Source organism: Brassica napus, chromosome A10, assembly GCF_020379485.1.
Source record: "Brassica napus cultivar Da-Ae chromosome A10, Da-Ae, whole genome shotgun sequence".
Taxonomy (NCBI): Eukaryota; Viridiplantae; Streptophyta; class Magnoliopsida; order Brassicales; family Brassicaceae; genus Brassica; species Brassica napus.
This window is the reverse complement of record NC_063443.1, coordinates 9,521,809-9,545,106: the sequence shown is the minus strand read 5'-3', so window position 1 is coordinate 9,545,106 and position 23,298 is coordinate 9,521,809. Positions and strand designations below refer to the sequence as shown.

The following is a 23,298-nucleotide window of genomic DNA, read 5'->3' as shown; positions in this document are numbered from 1 at the left end:
AAGTCACCCACCCTTCGTCTAAAGAACAATTAGTCCTTCTCTAATTTTTATTTTTATTTTATTTTGAGAACAGTCTTTCTCTACTTAAAATCTTTCTCTTGGCTAAGATTTTATTTAAAGAAAATGAAATCCATTTAGAAATCATAAATAGATATCAATATGGTCATTATACCTCAGGATGAGGTAAAAACAAAATTTAAAAATAATTATCTTAAAATATGATCAACAAAGAGATTATTTAATTTATTAAGTCATAGTTGAAGAGAGAATTACTATTCTGCCACTGTGAGAGGGTCACGCGGTCCACAGTACAGTAGGTCCCAAAATTGAGATGATGATTACGTTAACCAATAGGGGGACCGGTTTCAACTTGACGGTAACTAATAGATTCGTTACACGTGGATTATATGTGGGTCCTTTTATACCGGTTACCTGGAGATGAGTTGTCACTTGGTTCGTAGCGGTCGTTTGTTCTGTTTATACTGTGAGAGACGCAGCAGGTTACCAGTTATTAGATTGGCCCACGTGTGGCTCATGCAGCTTCACACGCGTGATACTTGTGATACCATTTGCTTTTTTTTTTTATCGAATTGTTTTTGTGATACCATTTGCTTTTTAGTTTTATTTTGTAGTATTTGTTTTCCAATTTTGATTAGTCTGCTGGGTCCCTGTAATTATTGGGACTTTTATTGGAAAAATCATAACGCATCTGTGATTCACAAGATAAATTCAGTTATAGCAGTGGGGTCTGTGTATTTCATAAATTTAAAAACTTTTCTAGTAAAATAAAATAAAATTAAGAGACAAATAAAAATATCCGTATATACAGTTCACATAACTGGACTTTATCATCCCTGTTAAAATTAAAATGAAGTTCAACCAGCAGAATAACATTCAAATATGAATTTAAAAATAATTATATTTTGATTGAAAATTTAGCAATGTATTTTATTTTCACTCAAAGTTTATTTTGATAAGATAGTATTTTTAAATTTTATAGCACAATAGAAAATAATCAGCTAAATCTTACAAATTTTGCTTTGTGATAAAATATTTTTGTTTATTTTTATTTTTAAAAAACATACTTATCAACATATATATTCTTACAAATTTAAAGACGTAATTCAGAATATTTATTTTTAAAATCATCAACTTCAAAAGTATAGTTGTAATAAATCTATATAGACTATTAATCCTGACTATGTTTGTCATTCATTATAAACTTTCATATTTCGATGAAGTAAAAAAACTATAAGAAAATCATTATATGTAACACATATACAACTTAGAACTTGTTGTAAACTAAGTCTTATTGAACGTTTCAAAATTGATTTTGATATACAAATAAAGTTAGAAATTCATGATTTAAATGGTTCATGTTCTATCTAGCTCTAAATCTCTCAAACTTACATGTAATTAATTAGATTAATAATATTTATCTTTACTTTTTATGTCGAATGCACATTAATTAGATTAATCAAATTTACATTCTTTTATAACTTTCATCTAATACCAATCTGGATTCAATTGAAATTAGTTGAATTGTTGTATCAAATTGATGTATGTTATGTAAAGTTTTAATTCATAAACCGTATTGTTTTTTTTATCATCAACATATACAGAAAATCGTATTGTTCTATAACATATATAACTAGATGCGATTGACGTGAATATGACATTAGTTAATACAATGTATTGGATTTTAAAAATAAAAAGGTTAGAAAGTACATTGTAGCCTTTACCTTACATTATAAGTCCGACCCTTTGATTTACGCCATGAAATGTAATGAATATAGCTTCATTGTTAATCTAGTTTTATATTTTGCAATAAATTTTAGAAAAATTCCTTGAATACCATAAAATGGATACCACTTTTCAAAAGTGCAATCAATCAAAAATACTCTAACAACATATGGATTTAGTGTTGAATGAGTTATTATTTAAGAGGTGAATTGAGTTTATAAACTTACATAAATAATTCTTAAACATTTATAAATAACTTAAGAGGGTTAGTTTATTTTTTTTATCACAAAATTAAGAAATTTAAGAAAATGTAGTCATTTAAAGGTAAATTTGAAAGTAGCAAGCCCTTTTCGGCGCCCACTGGGTGATCACGACCTTTTTCGGCGCCATGTATTTGTGGTAAAATTATAATTTTTCTTATATTTTATATATTTCACTGTTAGTTTAGATTATAATATATTAATATAATATTGCATATATTAATACATTATTTAGATCATAAAATTAATAATAATATATTGATATTCTCAAATCCTTTTTGTTTCATGTTTTAAAAGTAGTTTGTTATTTTTTCGAACTTTTTTTTGTTTAACTTTGTTTTCCCTACGGGATACAAAGCCGACAGTTTCGGAAATTCCGGAAACGCAAACCCATAAAATAAGACAGTCCCCAATTTAGGGAATAACAAACAAAATCCGATAACCAAATAACACGTGACGGAATAATCATATAAAGTTTCTTAAATTAATTTAAATATTATGAATTTTTCAATGTGAAAATTAAATAAGATTTAATTTCTATTTTTAGAATCTGTTTATTATATGGAAGAGTTCATTTTTTTATTTTTTTTGGAGTTTGTCTATTATTTACAAAATTAAATTGAAAACTATTAAACAAATTGATAATAAAAATAACATATTAACTTCTCAAAAAATAATTCGGTTTCATGTTTTAAAATTAGTTTTTTTTTTCTGTTTTTCCAGTATATTTCCTTTTAGCTTTGTTTTCAATACAGGATACAAAGTTGACTGTTTTGAAAAATTCAGAAATAGAAACCCATTAAATAAAACAAGATCCTAAATTATGGAATAACAAACAAAACCAGATAAACAAAGAATATGTGACGGAATAATCATATAATTTAATGATCTTCTAAATTTTTTTTTTGTGTTTTCATGTTTTAAAATTAATTTTATTAGTTTTCAAATTTTCCAGTATTTTTCCGTTTAACTTTGTTTTATACGAGATACAAAGCCGACAGTTTGAAAAATTTCACAAAAATACATAAAATAACAAATTAAAGAATAGCAATAAAACCCGATAAACAAATAACACTTGAACAAATAATCATATATTTTTGTTTAAATATAGTAAATTTTCATTCTGATGTAAAATTATAAATGATCTAAATACTAGTTTTAAAACCTTTTCATTAAATGAAAGAGTTTGTTTTTTAGTTTTGGAGTTAGTCTTAGTCAATTTTTGATTTTATAACTGTTATTTACAAAACTAAAATTTGGAACTATTAAAAAAGGTATTAATCTAAAAAATATAGTTATAAGGAGCATAATAAGTAATAACACCTGATATCGATTTCAACGTCCAATAATAAACGGGGATAGTGGAAACCGCTAAACCACCACTCCAAAAATACATATAACTGCTAATCACCATCTTTTCCAATAATAAGTGATTAGGAAGATACAAAATATTTTGCTATATTGCATAATTTTATGCTAGAAAATGTGCATTGTACACACTCCTCAGATATTGTGATATACCAGGAGACTGTAAGAACATCTCTAACGCAGAATTCTATTTCTTTTTGAAAATAGAATATCTTTGTAATGAAATACTCCAATTCTATTCAATGATAAAGTGGAAATTAGAATCATGAGTAAAAATAAATAAAAACACAGCATTTGGATCTGAATCCAACAAAAAGCTGGAATAGGATGGATCTATATTAGAGCTAGAAACGTTTTCTTAAAGGGTTTAATGCTATTGGTTCAACAACATTATCATCTTTAGAAATTGAAGCTAAATGCACTGAGAAAAGTGTTGTTTTATAAATTGAAGCTAAATGCGCTGAGACATTTTTAAGTTTTTGTCACAAAAATAGATTTCAAAAACTAAAATGATCAAAATAGCATTTTTTATTTTGAAAATTATAGTTTTTAAAAAAAAAATTTGAAATCCTATCCCCAAAAATCTACTCCTCAACTCTAAACCTTGAACCATAAACCCTAAATCCTAAACCCCACCCCTTAACTCTAAATTCTAATGTTTAGATTAATTAACCCTATGGGTATAAGTGTATATTTACTTCTTTCATAAAACATTTAAGTCTATTTTTATTATTTTTATTTTTAAAATTATATTTGTGACAAAAACTTTTTTAGATCTATTCTAGAGAATTTTTCTTTTATAAATTATGATATTGGGTTATAAAGAGTCGACTTTTTGCGGAGATTATAAAACCGTTGTTATACACCTGATGAAGCACCAATATTCTTAGAGCAGCCCCATTAGAGGTTTTAGACAGGTTCATGGGCTCAGTATCATAGGGCCGGACCATTAAAAATAAAGATTAAATGGGTTATTTCTCGCGACCCGCCCCTTACGAGTGACCCCGTCCGATACGGGTTCACACCACGTGTCGCGAATTGATTGGAGACGCGGCGTCGACGTCACGCGGTGGAAAGGGGAGAGAGATTCATTTCTCTCTTTTGTCTCGAAAACTCTAGGGTTTCTTCCTCCCGGCGAAACCCCGTGCGACGACGATCTCTGTCCCTATTTCTCGAATTTGCTCCATCGATTCGACGAGTTATTGTCTCCTCTACTAACAGAGGTGGGTCTCGACTGGAATCTCCTTTATATTGATGTCGTTTTGGTTTCGAAATCGAGTTAGGGGAAATTTCAATTTTTTTTTTTACGATTTAGGGTTCGAAATCGAGAAGGGTTTTGATTTAATGCTGTATTACCTCGTCTACGGGTTCGATTTATAGTTTTAAGGTTCGATTCTCGCGGATTGGAAATCGAAAAGGGTTTTTCGAGTTAGGGTTCAAAATAGAATTTGGGGGTTTCGATAAGTGGGTTTAGATCTTGTACTGGGTTCGATTCACGGTTTTGACTACTTTTGTCTCAATCGATTCACGGTTTTGATTATTTTTGATTCAATAGAAAAGGGTTAATCAATTTCATTTCTCTGTTTCAGATGGATCCCTCAGCCGAGATAACAGATTTTAAGAGGAAGCAGGAGTTCATCGACCACCTGTACAACGTTGCCGATTCGTCATATGGGATGCCGACAAGCTGTCCGTGTGGTGGTAGAATCATCGACGAGGTTCGGGTGAAGGAGGAGTACGACACGCGTCCCGGGAAGCGCTTCTTCAGCTGCATAAACTACGAGGTAACCCACATCATTCGCATTCCCTTCATTAATCTCACATGTCTTATTATGTTGTCTAAATTTTCTAGTTAAATATGTTGTCTGACTGATGTTTCCGTGGTTTAACCAAGGCTGATGGGTTGCATTACCGTCAGCCTTGGGTTATAGGTGTCCAGGAGGAGATGGTACGCATGCGTGAGCGTGTGGATGAGGCTGTTGAGATCATCAAATGTGTGCCCATTCTCACTAAACAGATCGACAGTCTTGAGGTTTGTGAACACTTTTTATCTCTTTGGGTGATCATCAAATTTGAGATCATCAAATTTGTGAACACTTTTTACGTTTTTATAAGTGAGTTACAAGTTTTCTTTATCTCTTATGTAGGCACAGGTTAAGAGGCTCACATTGCTGCTTGATAAGCTCACTGGTGACGTCTATAACCTCACAGTCCAGGCGGCTGCTCTGGAGAAGGCCTGTTTCGACTGAAACAGAACAGGTAAACTTTCAACTCGAGTAGGAACTGTTTCCGTGTGGAACTTGAGTAGGAACTGTTTCCGTGTAGAGTAGAAACTGAGACTTAACTAGGAACTTGAGTAGGAACTGTCTATAATACATTAGGAACTTGAGTAGGAACTGTTTCCGTGTAGAGTAGAAACTGAGACTTAACTAGGAACTCGAGTAGGAACTGTTTCCGTGTGGTTACTTGCTTCCTCTGGTTGAACTGAGAGTTAACTTGTTCATTAAATATCTAGAGTAGGGAGTGTAGTAGTACTTCATTAAATATCTAGTACTAGTTTGGTTCCTCTGGTTGGTTGCTGTGATGAATGCGCTTAAATTGCTGTGTCTTAAACGTTTTAGAGTTTTTTAGAATTGATTTGATGTGTAATGAATGTCTGTGAACAAGTTGTTGTCTAATTAAGTGTAATGAATGTTTGGTAGTTAGGAAACCACCTGTAACTCAAACGCAAGTAGTTCTTTAAAAAATACATAATCCTTTTTAAAACTTCTAACAAACAACAAAACACAACCCCAAACCAAAATGGATACGTTATAATTAAAAACGAAAATATGACATTCCAAGATTTATTTTTTTTTTTTAATTAATGTTATAATTAAAAACGAAAATATGATATTCGTAGAGATATTTAAAATATTTGTTTTTTTCAGTTATGACATCCTCAGAGTCAGATGGCGTTGATGAAGCCTTTGAAGATATGTTTGACGAAGAATTTGATAATATCATCGACTCCCTACTAGATGTTCAAACCAACAAGCCCAAAAAAAGAGCTTATATTGAAAGAGATCGGGAACAAGGACACATTCAACTATGGAACGACTATTTCCACGAAAATCCCACTTACCCGCCGGTGATGTTTAGGCGGCGTTTTCGAATGAACAAACCCTTGTTCCTCCGCATTGTTGATCGCCTTACTACTGAAGTTCCATACTTTCAGCAAAGAAGAAATGCTCACGGCAGGTACGGCCTATCACCACTTCAAAAATGTACTGCAGCTATACGTATGCTCGCATATGGTCAATCTGGAGATACGTATGACGAATATCTTCGACTTGGTGAAAGTACTGCACTTTTATGTTTAGAACATTTCACTAATGGGATAGTACAATTGTTTGGAGTTGAGTATCTAAGAACACCAACACCGGAAGATCTTCAACGATTACTCGACATTGGCGAGAAGCGCGGGTTTCCCGGGATGATAGGCAGCATTGATTGTATGCATTGGCAGTGGAAGAACTGTCCAACGGCTTGGAGAGGCCAATACACCCGTGGTTCAGGAAAACCAACAATTGTCTTAGAGGCTGTGGCATCAGAAGATCTTTGGATATGGCACGCATTTTTCGGATTACCAGGTACCCTCAACGATATCAATGTTCTTGATCGGTCACCAGTTTTTGATGATATACTGCAAGGTCGAGCCCCTAAAGTTAAATTCAAGGTCAACAACCACACTTACCGTATGGCGTACTACCTTACTGACGGAATTTATCCGAATTGGTCAACATTTATCCAATCCATCCCACTTCCTCAAGGTCCTAAAGCTGAGCTATTTGCCCAACGTCAAGAATCCACCAGAAAAGATGTCGAACGTGCTTTCGGGGTTTTGCAATCGAGGTTTGCAATAGTTAAAAACCCTGCTCTACTATGGGACAAGGAAAAGATAGGGAAAATTATGAGAACTTGTGTCATATTGCACAATATGATAGTGGAGGACGAACGAGACGGATACAGTCTTACTGATACATCTGAGTTCGAGTCAGGAGAGTCAAGCAGAGGTTCGAAGGTCAAAACGAGAGAAAGTTTGCATGCACATAATATGCTAGGCATGCGCAATGAACTTCGGGATTCAGGAAAACATGATAGGTTGAAAGCTGATTTAGTTGAAAATGTATGGCAAAAATTCGGTAATGAATAATCTTTCTATGTTCATCAATTATCAATGTAATGAATAAAATTTTATAAATTATTATATTTTATTCATGTATTAAAAAAAAAATCAAAACTAAATTTTTTTAAAAAAACTATTATTTTAGTTCCTATGAACCCCTTCTTCGGGTTCACTAATGGAGAAGTACAAAATCAAGAAGTTCATCACTATTCATGGTCCCACCATAAATATATTAAAAAATTGGTATGAACCCCAAAGGGGGGTTCACCAATGTAGATGCTCTTACGTACACATGAATATATATATTTTTTTTTTTTGAAACTGACGTACACATGAATATGGATAACCAGACTTTGTCGGCTTTTTACGTTGATGATAGTATGAAGTTCACACTAATCATTTTATCTTTAGCATGTTAGACGAAAAGCCGAAACAGAGCCTGTTTGTTACGATGTCGATGTCGATTTCGATTTCGTTAACCGGTCATACAAAGGGCCGCTATGGCTACTATTGATTGGTCAACTAGTCATCGAATATTCTTGTTCCTTGGCTATAGCTTAGTGAACTTTATGTAAAAAGTTACTCAAGAGAGTTTTGTTAGCGAACTCAAGCCCAAGTTGCAATCAAGGCCATCTGCCCATACATCTAGAATTTGTGGCATGATAGACTTTATATAAATTTGTGTAATATCTACTTATCTAGTTGTATCCCCAAGTGTCCGAAATGGATCCCTGGCCACAGACAATGGAGAAGTAACTAAAAAGAAAACATTGAGGAATGAGGTCGAAGGTTCTGGTCCCATTTGAACTGTTTTTTTTTTCTTTTGGTGACCAGATGAATATCGAGAAAAGTGATTAATCAATGATAAGTAGATCCTAATTTTCTTTTTAGCTGCGTTGAAAAAATAAGCCAAAGCAAAAAACAAACAAACAAACAATTCGTAGGGTTTTTTCTTTCCGAAAATGGAAATATACTCAAATGATTGAGTTTTCCTTTTTTTATGGAATCGTCTTTCCTTTTCTCAGTATGATTTCAAATCATTCAATTGTCTCGCTTCCTTGCTGAAAGAGTTAGGGTTTCGTTTATCTGACTGCTCGTCGGAGATTCGTAAGAGGCCGCAAAGGTGAGCTTGCGGAGGAGATTCAAAACGACGAGATGATGTCTGCTCGTCGTGGTGGTGGTAAGAGAAAGAGGGGCACGAACAAGGAAACTGAGAAGAAGAATGGTAACGTGGGTAACAAGAAATGGAGAGTGGCAAAACCACAACAAGACAAAGAGACAGAGGAGTACTTAAAGGAGAAACGTAACCTAGAAGATTTGTTGAAAGCTGCGTTTCCGGTGGGAACTGATGCACTCTGCGGACTCAACTGGGACTTCAAACATCTAGAAGAAGCCTTGGAGGAAGGAGGGTTTGGTTTCTCCACGGGAAGAAAGTTTATGTTTTAGGGTTTGCAGAACTTTCAACACTGTCTTGACAAGGATCAAGAATACATTTTTGTCAATGTCCCAACGGTTGTTGTCATCGAATCAAACACTGAGCCTTCTAAAGAGCTAGCAATCAAATCCCTTCAGAGCGCAACAGAAGAAGGAACCATTACGATGAGAACGGGACGGGTTCCTTACATTCCATTACAAGAAAGAGACAGACAAGTTGAGAAGACAAGCTCTCGGATCTTTACTTTGTTCTGTAACAATCGGAGAGCAGCTCTCAGAAACAAAAAGGAAGAACGTGTTGAGAAGTTTGAGTATTGCCTTCCTTATTTCTCTGAATCAGAGGAAGATGATATTGAAGAGAGTAGTAGTAGTACTGAGGTGTACATAATGTTCCCCTCTGACCCGCCGGTTACGTGTTTGCTGACACAATGTTCAAATTTGAAGGGTTGTCTGAGGAATTAAAAGACGAGTTCAAAGAGCTTGTCAAAGATCGTGTTCAAGTAGGAAAGGTAGCTCACCAAGCGGCAAGAGATTGGAGAGCGATCGGTTGAAAGAATGAACCGAGTTATACTACTAGGCAAGCCTCTGAAAACATGAAGCTGTACAAATTCTACCCTAAGAACTCACAAGACTTGGCTACAAACATGATAAAGTCAGCCGTTCATTAGCAGATGCTACGGGAATGCTCATGTAATCTTTAGAACCAGGATTAGGTTTTCCGTTTTTGAGTGTAATACAAGCAAAGTTTGAACCAATTTGTTTCTTTTTATAAATTGGATTTGTATTCTGCTCTAGAAATTCTTAAGATCTTAGATGAGCTTGTATTACCCTTTTAAGGTTTTGACTATAAAAAAATCTCATTCATGTTTGGAGTGAAACACAAGCACAAATCATTACATATCTATACGTAAAAACAAGACAATAATTACTGTTGTGAAATAATATCGAAGTGAAAGAATATATATGATGGACTTATATAATATTAATAAAGCAGAGCAAAACATGCAATGTTTTTTTTTTGTTCTTATTGATACCGAATCATTAGATAACATTAAACAGTAGATACTTTGAGCTTCTTGGTGATGGTTGCAATGTACTTGCCTTGGTGAAAAGCTTGCTCTAGCTCGAGCTGCGTTGGCTGCCTAGAACCATCTCCTGCGAATGTTCCAGCTCCATAAGGGCTCCCACCTTTAACTTTCTCCATCTCGAACATTCCAGCACCAAATGTGTAACCGATTGGGACAAATATCATCCCGTGGTGAACCAGCTGAGTTATCGCCGTTAACCTATTGATTTACCACATAAGAAAACGTTTGTTAAGATATAGGCAAAGATGTGAAGTTTATTTGTTGTTTGATGAGAGAACTTACGCGGTGGTTTCTTGGCCACCACCTTGAGAGCCAGTGCTGTAGAAGATACCAGCTGGTTTACCGGCGAGTGCCTGAGTCCTCCAGAGTCCACCAGTTGCGTCCAAGAAGGCTTTGAACTGAGCAGCCATCATACCAAACCTTGTTGGGAAACCAAGGACAAAACCATCAGCTTCAGTTAGGTCGTTGGGTGTGATGATTGGTGATCCACTCTTTGGTGGTGCGCTCATCTTAAGGAGTGCTTCTTCTGGAAGCGTCTCTGGTACCTGTGTAACAACAATTCAACAATCGAGAAACCGTTAAAAAACAGAGTTCCTTTCTAATTGGTTACTACTAATGTGAGAATATATTTAAGTTTACAACGCAACGTTTTTGGACTCGAATCATAATGTTGTAGCCGCTTAGATGATCCATAGAACATAAGTTTCTCAATGAAACATAAAAGTGATTATGGAAGAAAGTCAGAGGTAAAGAACAAACAAACCTGCCATAGTTTGGCTTCAACACCTTCAACAGAAGCAGCTCCTTTCCTTATTTCTTCAGCCAATTTCTCCACGTGACCGTACATTGAGTAGTACCTGCAGAACACATCAAAGAGACTTTGAACCACTGAACAAAGCAAGTGCCAGTAAATAAAATATAAAACGATCGTCCGTGAAAAATCAATACACCTTCTTGTTCGATCTTCGACATTAAAAAAAACATGAAATCAAGTCGCTAGAAGCAGGAACGGACTAGGAAACAAAGATAAACAGAAAATTAACATACACGATATACACTTTGGTCGCCATCGGAATCGTTTCTTCGTTTATCTGAAGCTTAACTACTTTCTGAAGTGTTTCTCGTAAAATTGTCTTTGTGGATGATGATGATATAGGAATGGTTCAACGATCCGAAAATGCTGTAAGCGTATTTATAGTGGTCCAACATTATTTGTTTTCTTTTCTTTTTTATCCTTTTCCCAAACTTGTATTTTTCAGAGGAACTCAACTTCAACACCCTCATTATTTGGTCAAATTGAAATCTTACCCCATACTTTTACTTTTATATATATTTAGCCACCCCTTCATGAGTATTTAAAGTGATCGATGAACAATTAAATCTTTTGTTTCATCATGAGTTGAAAAATATTTGATCTACTAAACATAGGTCATAATGAAATTTGCATAAACCTCAGAGCTTTCAAAAAATCACTATTTTCATATGCGTGTTTTTCGGTAAAACTATTGGAAACATAATAATTATCATGCCATTTCTTTAATAATTATGGTGATTTTAATTAGGTAGCAAACTAAGCAAAGAAAACTAGTGGGCCAATTTTGAGTTCCACGGGTATTATAGGGGGTATAGGTGGTCAATTCAAAACGTAGTCGTTCATCACCTGGTTTGGTATTGGACAGAAAAAGTTGATTTTATTCTATAATTTAAATTATTTAAATAACATAAAATTAATGATGATATGTGGTCGTCACGCTCATCATCATGTTCCTTTTCCCTCAAAAATATGATTATCTAACACAAGAAAGCAGCTTTCTGCTTACTTGTTTTCTCTAGAAGATGACTTTTCTAAACAAGAAATCATAGTGTTTATCTGTTCAAGCTTTATATGATTAAATTATGAATCAGTCTTACACAAAATGGTAGCTTGACAAAAATTATTATAAGTTTGCAAAATCAATTATCCCAATGAACTTGGTGTCTATGATACTAAGTTACTAACTAATATGTTTAGGTTAATATAATCACTAATATTAAAGACTGTCTGAATATTTTCATATACAAACGAAAAGTTCTGTTTCAGTTAAGTCACATATTAATATTTTTCAACATCTTCATAAGCTATAGGTTATACTTATCTATCGTTTAGTGGGTTTTTTATACAATACCAATCAATCACTCAATCCGCAATTCGCTGCACACGGCACACCAAATGCATAGCAATCACCAATTGCATAGCAATCACAGTTCACAACTAATAATGAAATCATCTTTTTAAAAATCTATCGATGAGATATTTGTGGAGAAGGAATGAAACTGAGAGAGAACAAGTCAACGACTGTGATCCAAGCCCCATGAAGACAACCAAGTAGGTGCTAAATTGACTGAGGGTAGGGTCGAAAAACTTATCTGTCCGATTTGATCGGCGAATATAATCTAGCCATTGGATCAAGACTTGATCCAATCTAAATTCCGACTTCAAGCCGTTGCATCATCACTCTCGTCATCATTTTTCTTTGTTCTTTCTTGACTTTTAGTTTCTTAATAAAACTACGACTATGCATTTTAATTTCCAACAGCAGTAAGGCGTCGTCTAAATTACAAGTAATCCTATCAAATTAATTAGTATGAATGCACTGTTTTTTACTTCACTTTAATAATGGGATTTTTTTTTGAACAGTGTATTGTCATCAACTAAAAACTATCGTTATTTGATATCTATACTACGATTATCGATAACTTAACAAACCTATAGCGTCAAAAATAGATGAGGATACAAATAACATTATGCTCATATATATATATATATATATTCTTTGACATTAGGCTCATATATTAGATATACAGAAACTTATAACTAGTTTAAAATTTGGAGCATTTTTAATTTACATAATTGATTAATATAATTTTGAAACATGTATAAATTTCTAAAAACGAAACGAATATCTACAGAACTAAAACATAATTATTTTCTAAAATTTGGCTTACTAACATTGAAACTTATCATTAAAACCACTTTAATATAGTATTTCCAAAATTTGGGAGCCCTAGAAATTTACATATACAAATCGCTCTGTAAGGTGAACCTCTAGGTTCACCAATCAATAAGATTTTATGTAAGTTATTTAGAATCCGATCTAAGACAATCCGTCTGCAAAACTGGGGTTATGTGTTACATGTATGTTTACCTGGACCTGAGTATAGTGAAACCTTATATATGTTGGATCCATATATATATATATATATATATATATATATATCTAAAGATCATATCTAGGAATTTGGATGTAATCATTTTGGATATCCCTTAGAATTACAGGAACCTTTCGTTGTAATCAAGAGGGGGCGATCTTCAACGACATTTTTTTCCAAGAACTACATGATAAAATATTATGTTAAAAACAAATATACATGATAAAATATCCAAATAATTAAAGTTATTTATACAAAAAAAATATGATGTTAATATGAGTGAAGACAAATGATAAAATGTTAAAGCTGGCTTGTGTTTTAAGGATGCTTCGCTTTTCCGCCCCATTACTTATATATGATGTTCAACTTACCCCAAATTTGCTCATATCCGTGGAAACAAAGTAAACGACTTTTTATATTAGCTTTATTGACCAAAGTGTCGCTTAAGATACGTACATGCATGATTTGGTCTTCTTCGCAGGATCAGGGACTGCATGGCTACACGCATTAGCCTACATGATGGATTACCCGCAAGGTGCAACCATATTTGCTTTATATATAAAGTAAAATTAGCTAGTGGAAAAGTAGAAATATGATCAGGTGGTTGAAAGTGGAAACTACACTCACATATCTCATAATTATATGTAGACTTTGATGAGTGATGTGTTAAGATGTGTTACAAAGGCTTAACTGTTTACTCCAGTGTTTTTAAAACCGGACCGGAAGCTGAACTAGATAATTTTTGAGTTACGGTTCAATATGGTTCGACCGGATCAAACTTAGTTCAACAATCTGGTTTAATATATTTCTAGTGGATAAATTTAAAAGTAATGTTAGTAAATATGAAACAAAATTAAAATATAAATGAATTTAAAACATAAAATATTATAAATATAAACTTGTTTTATCTTTATATAGATGATTTATAGATTTTTATAGTTTTAATAGGTTTTATCAGTTTAATAACTTTGAGATCTAATCCGGCTACCAATTAAAACGATCAAAAAAGATATATTAATGATACATGTATAGGATGTACTCAGTGTGTCCGAGCGTGACCGGTTCAGGGTCGAACCAATTATTAGACCCAACCCGACTATATAACCGGTTCATGGTCGAATTAAGTTCAACCATCGGGTCAGTCCGGTTTTAAAACCCCTTTACTCTTAATATGTTTTCTTACAAACGGGGTTTTAATCTACTTTTTTCTTCTGGAAATCAAAAACAGGTAAGTGAAAAGTAAATTCAAAATTTGCTTACTTCGATTTCAAGCCGGATATAACAAGACCTACCTTTTGAGGGATAAGGAAAATTGCAATCCATAGTCATGGCCGGCTTAGGTATAGGGCAAGAGGGGCGTGGGCCCCAGGTTAATTTTTTTTGCGTAATTAGTAATAAAAATGGCTTAATTTTTTTAAAAAATAAGATAAATGGTCCAAAATTTTTAAATTATCCATAAAATATATGTAAAATTTGTTTGGAAAACTATTTTGCCTAAGGGCCATGATTTATTTGAGCATGTCCATAGTGTTAGATTTCAAATCAATACTATTAAGGGAAACACACATAATTGGAACCAAGTTGCTTTTAGGAAAAAAATTTAAAAGATATTATACCCTATAATTAATTCCAGTAAATCAAACTATATCCTCTACTTAAGCCTAACGTATTTACTTTTGAAAAAAAACTAACATCTAGGCTATTTTTATGGTATACTTTATATCAAGATTATTAATGCTGAAATTTTTAAGTCAATTTTATGGTAAGACTAGATTAATATCCGCGCCTTGCGCGGTTTGAGCATTTTATATATAAATTATTTTCAATATTATATGTTTTACATATAATAAAATAATATATATATATATATATATATTGAATAATTAAAAGTCAGTAACTAATACATATATAATTAAATTGGTGTGAACATATAAATTAATTTTATTAATCCAAATAATATTTTTTTTTCTATTTTATAAGATATATAATTAAATTTAAATGATATTAACATATATAGTATATTTTAATATTGATTTCAATTAAATGATGATTTCTACTCATATAGTTTTTTGATCATGTGTATCTTTTATAACAAAATCTCTAAATTAATGATAACAAAATTTCATTGTGGAATAAATAGTTTTAGTAATTTATAATTTTTAAAAAATTGATTTGTCAATGTTTGTTCAAAGCTTTTATCAAAAAAGATTGTTCAAAGTAAAATCCAAAATTAAAATATATATGTATTTTATATGGTATATATTTTAATCTACAAACGGTATAATATATATATATATATCTTTTAATCTTAATAATTAATTAAATTAGACTTCTTACTTATATGATTTTATAATAATTTGTATTTTGTCATAACAAAAAATTTAAACTATGGATCACAAATTTAAATGTGGGACTTTTTAACAGTTTTAGTAATTTATAATTGTTTTTAAATGTGGTTAATATGGCTGTTTGATTTATTTTAATAATTTAAAATTAAATAAATATGATAAAATATATGCTAATTTTTATCAGATCTTTATTATTAAAATAATATGATATCTTATGTGATTTTGTTATTGTGTATTTTAAAGGGTTTCCGAATGTTAATCTAATTATGAAATAACTAAGTCTAGGTTCATTTTCTTAACAAGTTGGAATTAAAAGAGATGTAATAAAAAAACAATAATATTGAAACTAATAATTATTTAAATATATAATGAAAAAAATAAAACTAACTTTTAAATTTTAAAATTTACAATTCAAATCAAATTGGATTTACGTATCAGTGACTTATCGGTTTAACCAGTTAGTCTCGAGATTTAGCAGGTTTTTACGGATTTTTTAATAGTGGAATTTTCTTAAATCATAAACTAGATTACATATCAGATTACCGGTTTACTGGTTTGATCGTGGATCTGGGTCGGGTTTTAAAATGCTGATTTAAATGCAAAAATATTTTAAATGGACATAATTCTTACAAATTAACAAAATATTTGTAACATTGTTAATAAAAAAATTACATATTGGTCATCCATCGGTTCAACCGGTTAGCCTCGAGATTTACTGGATTTTATGGATTTTATCTGATTTTTTAATAATAGACATTTCTTCAATCCAAACCGGATTACATATCCGATTGCCGGTTTACTATTTCGGCTACGGATCAGATTCGGGTTAAGAAACACTGGTTTTAAATGAAAAAAATATTTTAAATAGAGACCATTCATAAGAGTCAGTATGAGTCTGTTTGTTTGATGACAAAAAAAAAATAGAGACAATTCTTACAAATTAACGAATCATTTGTAACATTGTCAATGAAGTTAAATTCATATAGAATGGGTTACGGTTCAATATGCTTGTATTTGCATCTAATTATATACTTGTATTTTTGTCTGTTCTCAATGAATTTTTTCCATATCGGTTATATAACATGCAAGAATTTTATACGAATTGCAACAATAATCGAAAGGATAAGAAAAACATAAAAGGAATTGGTTAAACTTATGTCAAAGCCTCTGATGGGATATCAATGCCCATGTGTTCGGTCACCAAACTCCTCCTCGATCGCCTCCGTGACGACAAAGCGTGACGCATCCATCAAGTCAGGGCTAAGCCTAAACATGAGCACACAAAACTCCATCTGATTCAACGCACCGTCTCGATCGAAATCCCCTTCGTCGATCATACACCTTACATCGTCGTCCGTCAGATCTCCGAGCCCAAGAACCGCTGATGCGTTTCGCCGCAGGCTCTCGAAAGTGATGACTCCTTTGTCTCCGTCCATGAGGAGCTCGAAGCCTTTGCAGAGCTCGTCGATTAGACCTTCTCCTCCGAGTTTTCCGGCCATGGCGGGGAAGAGGTCGTGGAAAGTGGGTTGTGGGTTTTGGTGGGTTGGTCTGGTTGAGGATTGAGGAGTCGCCATTTGAGCTATAGAGTGAGAGAAATTGAGAATTTTGAGAGATGGGTTTTGTAAGTTGATGATGTAGAAATGAGAGTGGATTTTGTATATATAAAGGAAGAGAGTTTCGGAGAAGGAACATCCATGGAAGCCAACTAAGAGCATGATTAACCACAAATCCCATTAGAGTTGCTTAATGATTATTTTAATATATAATTGTTGATAAGCACTTTAGATAAGAAACACCCAAATTTTGTGCTTCAATGCTAGTTGCTTACCTAAAGGTTCTTAAAAAAATTACTTTGGGTTAAAGTTGCACAATTGAAAGATTAGGGGTCAATTAGAAAGGTCTGTTCTGCAAATCTGATAGTTTTGGGATCAAAAAATAATTATCCAAAGACAAAGGACTAGACTTGAAAATAAGCCAAGAATGGCCATTGGAGCTCACAAGCTTTCTCTCCCGGATCTGGAGCACGATGGTGGAGGATCCGGCGACGGAAAAGCTTGATTCCATGGCGGAGGAGAGTTGAGACGGGTTACCTGGATCGAAGGATAGGAGACGAGCTGCAGAGGGCCGACGAAATGAACATCTTCATGACGTCTCTGTAGCAGCAGAACATGTCGGAGAAGGAGTTCTTGACCTGGGCTGGATTTTATATCGATCGAACCAGGCGATCAAGCCAATTCGACGAAGACGAGAGGGAGAGGATCGAGCCAATTCGACCAAGATCCAACACGTGTCCCACAAGCACCGGTTCTTCTACCTCCTCTTTAAGCACCGCTTTTTCACATTAATCCCATTTTTTTTTTTTTTAATATTTATTAAGCTAAGCATTCCCCTTAAGCACCCTGGTTGAAGATGGTCTAAGCTTTTAGGTAGTGGACTGGACGAAGGAAGCTTTGTTTTTGTTTTGGTTTCTTCTGGGAAGGTCACCTAAGGGCATTATTGTCTTTTGCTGGAAGCTGTGACTGTTCACACGGGGATTTGGTGTGAAAACGCGGAGGGTGAACTCTGCTGTTTCTTTTTATGGAGTATAAAAAGTAATATAGTAGGTTTCAGTGTGAAGTTTCTGTGACTTTCTGAGGCAAGTTACAAACATTGACCAAGGAAACTTCTTAAAATCTGTCTTTTTGTTTTTGAGTTTCTTCTAGTTTGCATCACACTGAAAATACGCGAGATTTGGTTTTGTTATGCAGCAGAGTTATGTTTGATATCTTTTTTATTTTAGAAAGTTTGATTAGGCCTGGAAGTCTTTCTTTCTTCATTTTTTTTTTGGTAAACGGCCTGGACGTATTTCGTATAGTTTAACTGATTTTAGCAAAAATATCAAACATAAAAACAAAACTCTCACAAGCAAAACCAACCAATCAATTCCTGAATAAACGCAAGTTATGTTGGGTTCCTTTCAGCAAAGTTTTCCTAATCCAAAGATTGAAAATTCTAAACTGATTGAACGGCCTGGACGTATTTCGTATAGTTTAACTGATTTTAGCAAAAATATCAAACATAAAAACAAAACTCTCACAAGCAAAACCAACCAATCAATTCCTGAATAAACGCAAGTTATGTTGGGTTCCTTTCAGCAAAGTTTTCCTAATCCAAAGATTGAAAATTCTAAACTGATTGAACGCTCAGATTATAGCTTTGGGTATTTAGGTATTTATGTTGGTTTCATAATTTCAAACAGAGTTAGTTAAAACATAAATTGAAATTGATGAATTTTTAATTCATTTAAGAAGTAGTGGAGTTTCAGTTCGTTCTTAATTTTGAGAACAACAATAAAATTTTCAATATTGTATGTATAGTTCGGTTAAGATGCAATGTTACTGCTTTATCATATGTTCTGCCAATCAAGACCTATGTGTGGAGTACTTTGGGGATTCAATACGATGGCATTTTGTTGGTTCTTTCTTTAAATTTTGGTCTCTTAGCACTTGATATGGAGTATATTACGTGCAAACAGAATGGGGCGGCTAGGTTTAGGCGACCAAAAAGGCGACTCTGAGATCCATCCTCCTCCCACCCTCACAGGACTCTCCCCTACTTTCTAAGACACATCACCGGTGAAACATCGTGCAAGGGAGACTACCTACACTCCTTGCACCGTTGTCTTTTCTGTCTCTTTTTTTCTCTGTCTCTTCGGATCTCGAATCTTCCTCTGGCGTCTCTGCCAAGTAACACAATATTCTCTCATTTAATCTTTACGCAGTTTAAGGCAAGATCTCTGTTTCAGACCCAACCCTAACCCTACGCAGTACCCCCCTCTTAAACCCACCGTCTAGCCTCTCTCAGATCCATCACTCCCGCCCCTCTGCTGTGCAACTCTCTAGCTTTTGCTAAGTTCTTCTCAAACAATTCTCAGTATGAGTCAATCATCTTTGATTGTACGAAAAGGTGGACCCTCCAATGCTACTCGTGGCCAAACAAACACTGAGGACGACATCATCCGCATCCCTGATTGCAATCTGAACGACGCAAAAGAACGTTTCCGCCTTACCCTTATCGGCCGCGTCTTTCACCTCCGCGGACGCAGCATCGACGCGCTGATCAATCTCCTCCCACGCCCTCGGATATGGAACGTAGAAGGAAGGGTTCGAGGGCTTAACCTTGGAAATAGTCGTTTTCAGTTTGATTTTGACAACGAAGTGGACCTCCAAACGGTGCTCAATAAACGCCCATGCCACTTCAATCAATGGAGCTTCGCCCTAGAGCGCTGGGAGCCCTTTACCAGTGAGAACTTCCCAAACACAATCCCCTTCTGGATAAATGTAACGGGAGTCCCAGTTCACTTCTGGAATGACAAAACTTTTACGGAGATCGCAAATGCCCTCGGAAAAAAACTTCTCATAGATGATAAGAAGGCACGAATCCAAGTCTCTATTGACGCTGATAAACCTCTCCAGTTTGAGCGCAGAATCGGTTTCCCAAATGGAGACATTGGCAAAGTTTCCCTCGCATACGAGGGTCTCCACCGCTACTGCTTCACCTGCAATCTCATTTCCCATGATGAAAATACCTGCCCTCAGCTTTCGCCAGAGGAGCGCGAAATAAAGAGAAAGCAGAGAGCGGAAAATCACGTCATCAACGACAATCAGAGACCTCTCATTCAAGGAACTCAAGGATATAACTCGGGGAACTCCCTCAAGAGGCCACGATCCCCAATTTATGGGAGACACCATAGTCCACGGTCCTTTTCGAAAGACGATGAGCTGTACCGCAATGATAAAAGACGCAAGAACTCCCCTTCAAAGGACTCGAAGGATACAAGGGGAAATGGCTACCAAACCCGAGACCATATTAGCTCAGGTCGACTGGACAACCGTCACTCTCATTCCAACAAGGAGGTGTGGAGTAGACTAGAAATCCCAAGCGACAGAGAGCATCAACAGCGAGGAAACAGGGATCATCACCATTCCCAAAGCAACTCTCGACAGCGATCTCTATACCAAGCGCCTCATCACAAGAAATCCTCCACTATGGAGTGGCACCAGCGTAACTATAACGACGCGAAGCGTGCCAGAGCTCCCCCCTCAAGGGACGCTCGCCATGCCCCCCTACGCTCGCCCGGAACGATCTCGAGCAACCTATGACTCTCAGAGAACAATCTCTGACAACCATGTATCCCTGGAATCAGGAGAAATGGTCGTGAATCGCGAGACTGACGAGGTTAGTGCAACTTCCGAAGAAGAACGGATTCGACGTCTCAAAGGCAAAGTCATTGCCACCGGCTCCCCCACGTCAAAAAACAAAGCGACACATACTACTACAACAACACCCCGAGGCACCACTCTGGTTATCTCGGAGAAAACCATGGAAGCGCCCTTACCCAAATCCACAGAGCGCCAAAGGTATGTCTCTCCCCACTCGGACCAGAGGAATAAGTCGCATGAGATTGAGTTTGGCTTAGATCAGGACTTAGATATCCCCATAACTGATTTGGAATTAGCGGAAGTAGATAGAGAGCTAGCAGAGGTTGATAAACTAGTCCTTGAAACTGAACGCCTAGAGATGGATGAGAATATGCTTGATATGGAAAATGATGACCTTCTTGGAGATAGTCTTGACCGTGATGCAGAACAAATTGAAGCCATATCTCAGCTCTCTCCAGCTAATGCTGTGTATCCGGAGAAGGCAATCCCTACTCGCCAGGCTCCACCGGCAAAGGTACCAGAGAATTTCCCAAAGTCGGCTCCAAAACCGGCTCTAAAACCGGCAACGAGCAGCCAACCGGCACCCTACGCCCCAAAAGACTTACTAAAGAAGAAGACTCCCCGGTCCCCAGACATCAAAGGCTCCAATGCCTCCAAGAAACTCCACTCTCTTAAGAGTCGAGCTTCACCTAGGAAGAAGACTGCACCGGGTAATCGACTTTCATCTTCTTCGACTATGGTCCCTCGTACTGAGGTGTTTCCTTCTGCTTTATGCAAAAAATCTTTGTCTCTTTCAGGTTCGGTGGTGTCCCAGAAACCATCCAGTAAGAAGATATGAGTGCAATAGCATGGAACTGTCAGGGTGCCGGAGCCTATCTGACAAAGCAACATCTCCGGGAATTGCATCGTTGTTTTCTTCCTTCTTTTCTTTTCTTATCTGAAACAAAAAACAGTTACTCTTTTCTTCAAGATTTTCAGTTTGAATTTGGTTATAATAAATTGTTCACCGTGGAACCCGAGGGTAGAAGCGGTGGATTAGCTCTTTTTTATTTGGATTCCTTTGACGTTAAGATTCTTTTCTCCAATAATCGTATGATAGATATTGAGACCACCATTGAAGGCCACAAAGTTTTCATTACTTTTGTTTATGGTGATCCAGTTATCCAATACCGAGATGAAGTATGGGAAAGACTCACCCGAATGAGCACGACCAGGACAGGGGCATGGCTAATGCTTGGGGACTTCAATGAGATAACCAGCAATGGTGAGAAAAAAGGAGGCCGAAAACGTTCTGACGCTTCTTTCCTCCCCTTCAAAACAATGCTGGCTGACTGTGGAATGATAGATTTCCCATACAAAGGAAACTCTCTATCCTGGGTGGGAAATAGAGCTTCTGGAAAAGTGCAATGCAGGTTAGACCGAGCAGTGGGTAATGAAGACTGGCACCACTGCTTCTCCCACACAAATGTGGAGTACCTTCGCCTTTGGGGCAGTGATCATCGCCCAATACTCACTCGTTTTCTCTCTGTTAGGAGACCTGGTCAGCGAGGCTTCAAATTCGACAAGCGATGGCTTGGTAGAAACGGTTTCCGGGACTCCATTCTGCACGGATGGAACGACCCCACACTCTTCGATAGAGATGACCTCCACGATAGGATTGCCCGATGCCGAAAGTTTATCTCCCGCTGGAAGCGAGCGAACCCCTCCAATGCTGCAAAGAAGATCGAAGAGATCAAAGATCAACTGGAACGCGCACAACTAGATGATGATTTCTCTCAGGAAGCTATACTTAATCTAAAGTGGAACCTCTGCTCAGCTTTTAGAGAAGAGGAACTCTACTGGAAACAGAAGAGCCGCGCAAACTGGCTAAGAGAGGGAGATCAAAATACGAAGTTCTTCCATGCTACCACGAAGCAAAGAAGAGCTCGTAACCGAGTAACAAAGCTCCGTAGATCCAACGGTACATGGGCAGAGACTGAATCCGATATTGAAAATGTGGCGACCGGTTACTTCCATACGCTCTTTACCTCCACGGATCCCTCGGAATTTGCTGAATCTCTCAAATATATCAATGGAAAAGTCACTCCAGCGATGAACGAAGCCCTAACAAAACTTCCATCTGATGATGAGATTCGCAGAGCAGTTTTTGACATAAACCCCGACAAAGCACCAGGCCCCGACGGGATGACAAGCCTGTTCTTCCAGAAATACTGGGGCATTACGGAAGAAGTGATGCGCAAGACGGTAAAGGATTTCTTCCAACACAGCATCCTTGACCCCAGACTAAACCAGACGAATATCTGTCTCATTCCAAAGACCGATCGTCCTAGTGAGATGTCTGAATTTCGTCCGATCAGTCTATGCAATGTAAGCTACAAGATCATCTCCAAAATCCTGAGTAAGCGCTTAAAACGTTGCCTCCCAAGTTTAATATCAGAGACTCAATCAGCCTTTGTGGCTAGGCGCCTCATTACAGATAATGTTCTAGTTGCGCATAAA

The 23,298-nt window shown here is 35.7% G+C and overlaps 4 protein-coding genes across 8 annotated transcripts; 2 read left to right on the top strand and 2 right to left on the bottom strand.

The window, feature by feature from the left end:
- Positions 1-4,125: 4,125 nt before the first annotated feature.
- Positions 4,126-6,101, top strand: LOC111213581. 2 transcript variants are annotated; one of them, XM_048742823.1, is made up of 3 exons: positions 4,126-4,594; positions 4,961-5,155; positions 5,266-6,101. In XM_048742823.1, the coding sequence occupies exons 2-3, from the start codon at positions 4,961-4,963 to the stop codon at positions 5,527-5,529; spliced, it is 459 nt and encodes a 152-aa protein (XP_048598780.1). In that variant the 5' UTR covers positions 4,126-4,594; the 3' UTR covers positions 5,530-6,101. The 2 variants fall into 2 exon arrangements, with proteins under 2 accessions (XP_048598780.1, XP_048598781.1); XM_048742824.1 differs by having other exon boundaries at positions 4,126-5,155; positions 5,266-5,403; positions 5,519-6,100.
- A 3,710-nt stretch (positions 6,102-9,811) lies between these two features.
- LOC125579150 (NAD(P)H dehydrogenase (quinone) FQR1-like) lies at positions 9,812-17,923 on the bottom strand. Of its 2 annotated transcripts, none has more exons than XM_048742818.1 (4): positions 17,689-17,923; positions 10,825-10,918; positions 10,344-10,606; positions 9,812-10,259 (listed from the first exon to the last, which is right to left on the bottom strand). In XM_048742818.1, the coding sequence occupies exons 1-4, from the start codon at positions 17,766-17,768 to the stop codon at positions 10,025-10,027; spliced, it is 672 nt and encodes a 223-aa protein (XP_048598775.1). In that variant the 5' UTR covers positions 17,769-17,923; the 3' UTR covers positions 9,812-10,024. The 2 variants fall into 2 exon arrangements, with proteins under 2 accessions (XP_048598775.1, XP_048598776.1); XM_048742819.1 differs by lacking the exon at positions 17,689-17,923 and adding an exon at positions 11,109-11,336.
- LOC125579151 (calcium-binding protein PBP1-like) lies at positions 16,612-17,928 on the bottom strand. Of its 3 annotated transcripts, none has more exons than XM_048742821.1 (2): positions 17,689-17,928; positions 16,612-17,177 (listed from the first exon to the last, which is right to left on the bottom strand). In XM_048742821.1, exon 2 carries the CDS (start codon positions 17,170-17,172, stop codon positions 16,777-16,779), a length of 396 nt encoding a protein of 131 aa, XP_048598778.1. In that variant the 5' UTR covers positions 17,173-17,177; positions 17,689-17,928; the 3' UTR covers positions 16,612-16,776. The 3 variants fall into 3 exon arrangements, with proteins under 3 accessions (XP_048598778.1, XP_048598777.1, XP_048598779.1); XM_048742820.1 differs by having other exon boundaries at positions 16,612-17,303; positions 17,597-17,829; XM_048742822.1 differs by having other exon boundaries at positions 17,597-17,807.
- Positions 17,929-19,512: 1,584 nt separating this feature from the next.
- LOC125578979 lies at positions 19,513-20,739 on the top strand. Its single transcript, XM_048742148.1, has one exon. The coding sequence runs from the start codon at positions 19,513-19,515 to the stop codon at positions 20,737-20,739; it is 1,227 nt and encodes a 408-aa protein (XP_048598105.1).
- Positions 20,740-23,298: the final 2,559 nt, after the last annotated feature.

Coding starts and splice junctions, on each gene's coding strand:
- LOC125578979 (XM_048742148.1), top strand. CDS start 19,513: ATGAGTCAATCATCTTTGATTGTACGAAAAGGTGGACCCTCCAATGCT.
- LOC111213581 (XM_048742823.1), top strand. CDS start 4,961: ATGGATCCCTCAGCCGAGATAACAGATTTTAAGAGGAAGCAGGAGTTC. Junction 5,156..5,265: donor TCAGCTGCATAAACTACGAG/GTAACCCACATC, acceptor GGTTTAACCAAG/GCTGATGGGTTGCATTACCG.
- LOC125579151 (XM_048742821.1), bottom strand. CDS start 17,172: ATGGCGACTCCTCAATCCTCAACCAGACCAACCCACCAAAACCCACAA.
- LOC125579150 (XM_048742818.1), bottom strand. CDS start 17,768: ATGTTCTGCTGCTACAGAGACGTCATGAAGATGTTCATTTCGTCGGCC. Junction 10,919..17,688: donor TCTCCTATCCTTCGATCCAG/GTAACCCGTCTC, acceptor TGTGTTCTGCAG/GTACTACTCAATGTACGGTC. Junction 10,607..10,824: donor TTGAAGCCAAACTATGGCAG/GTTTGTTTGTTC, acceptor GTTGTTACACAG/GTACCAGAGACGCTTCCAGA.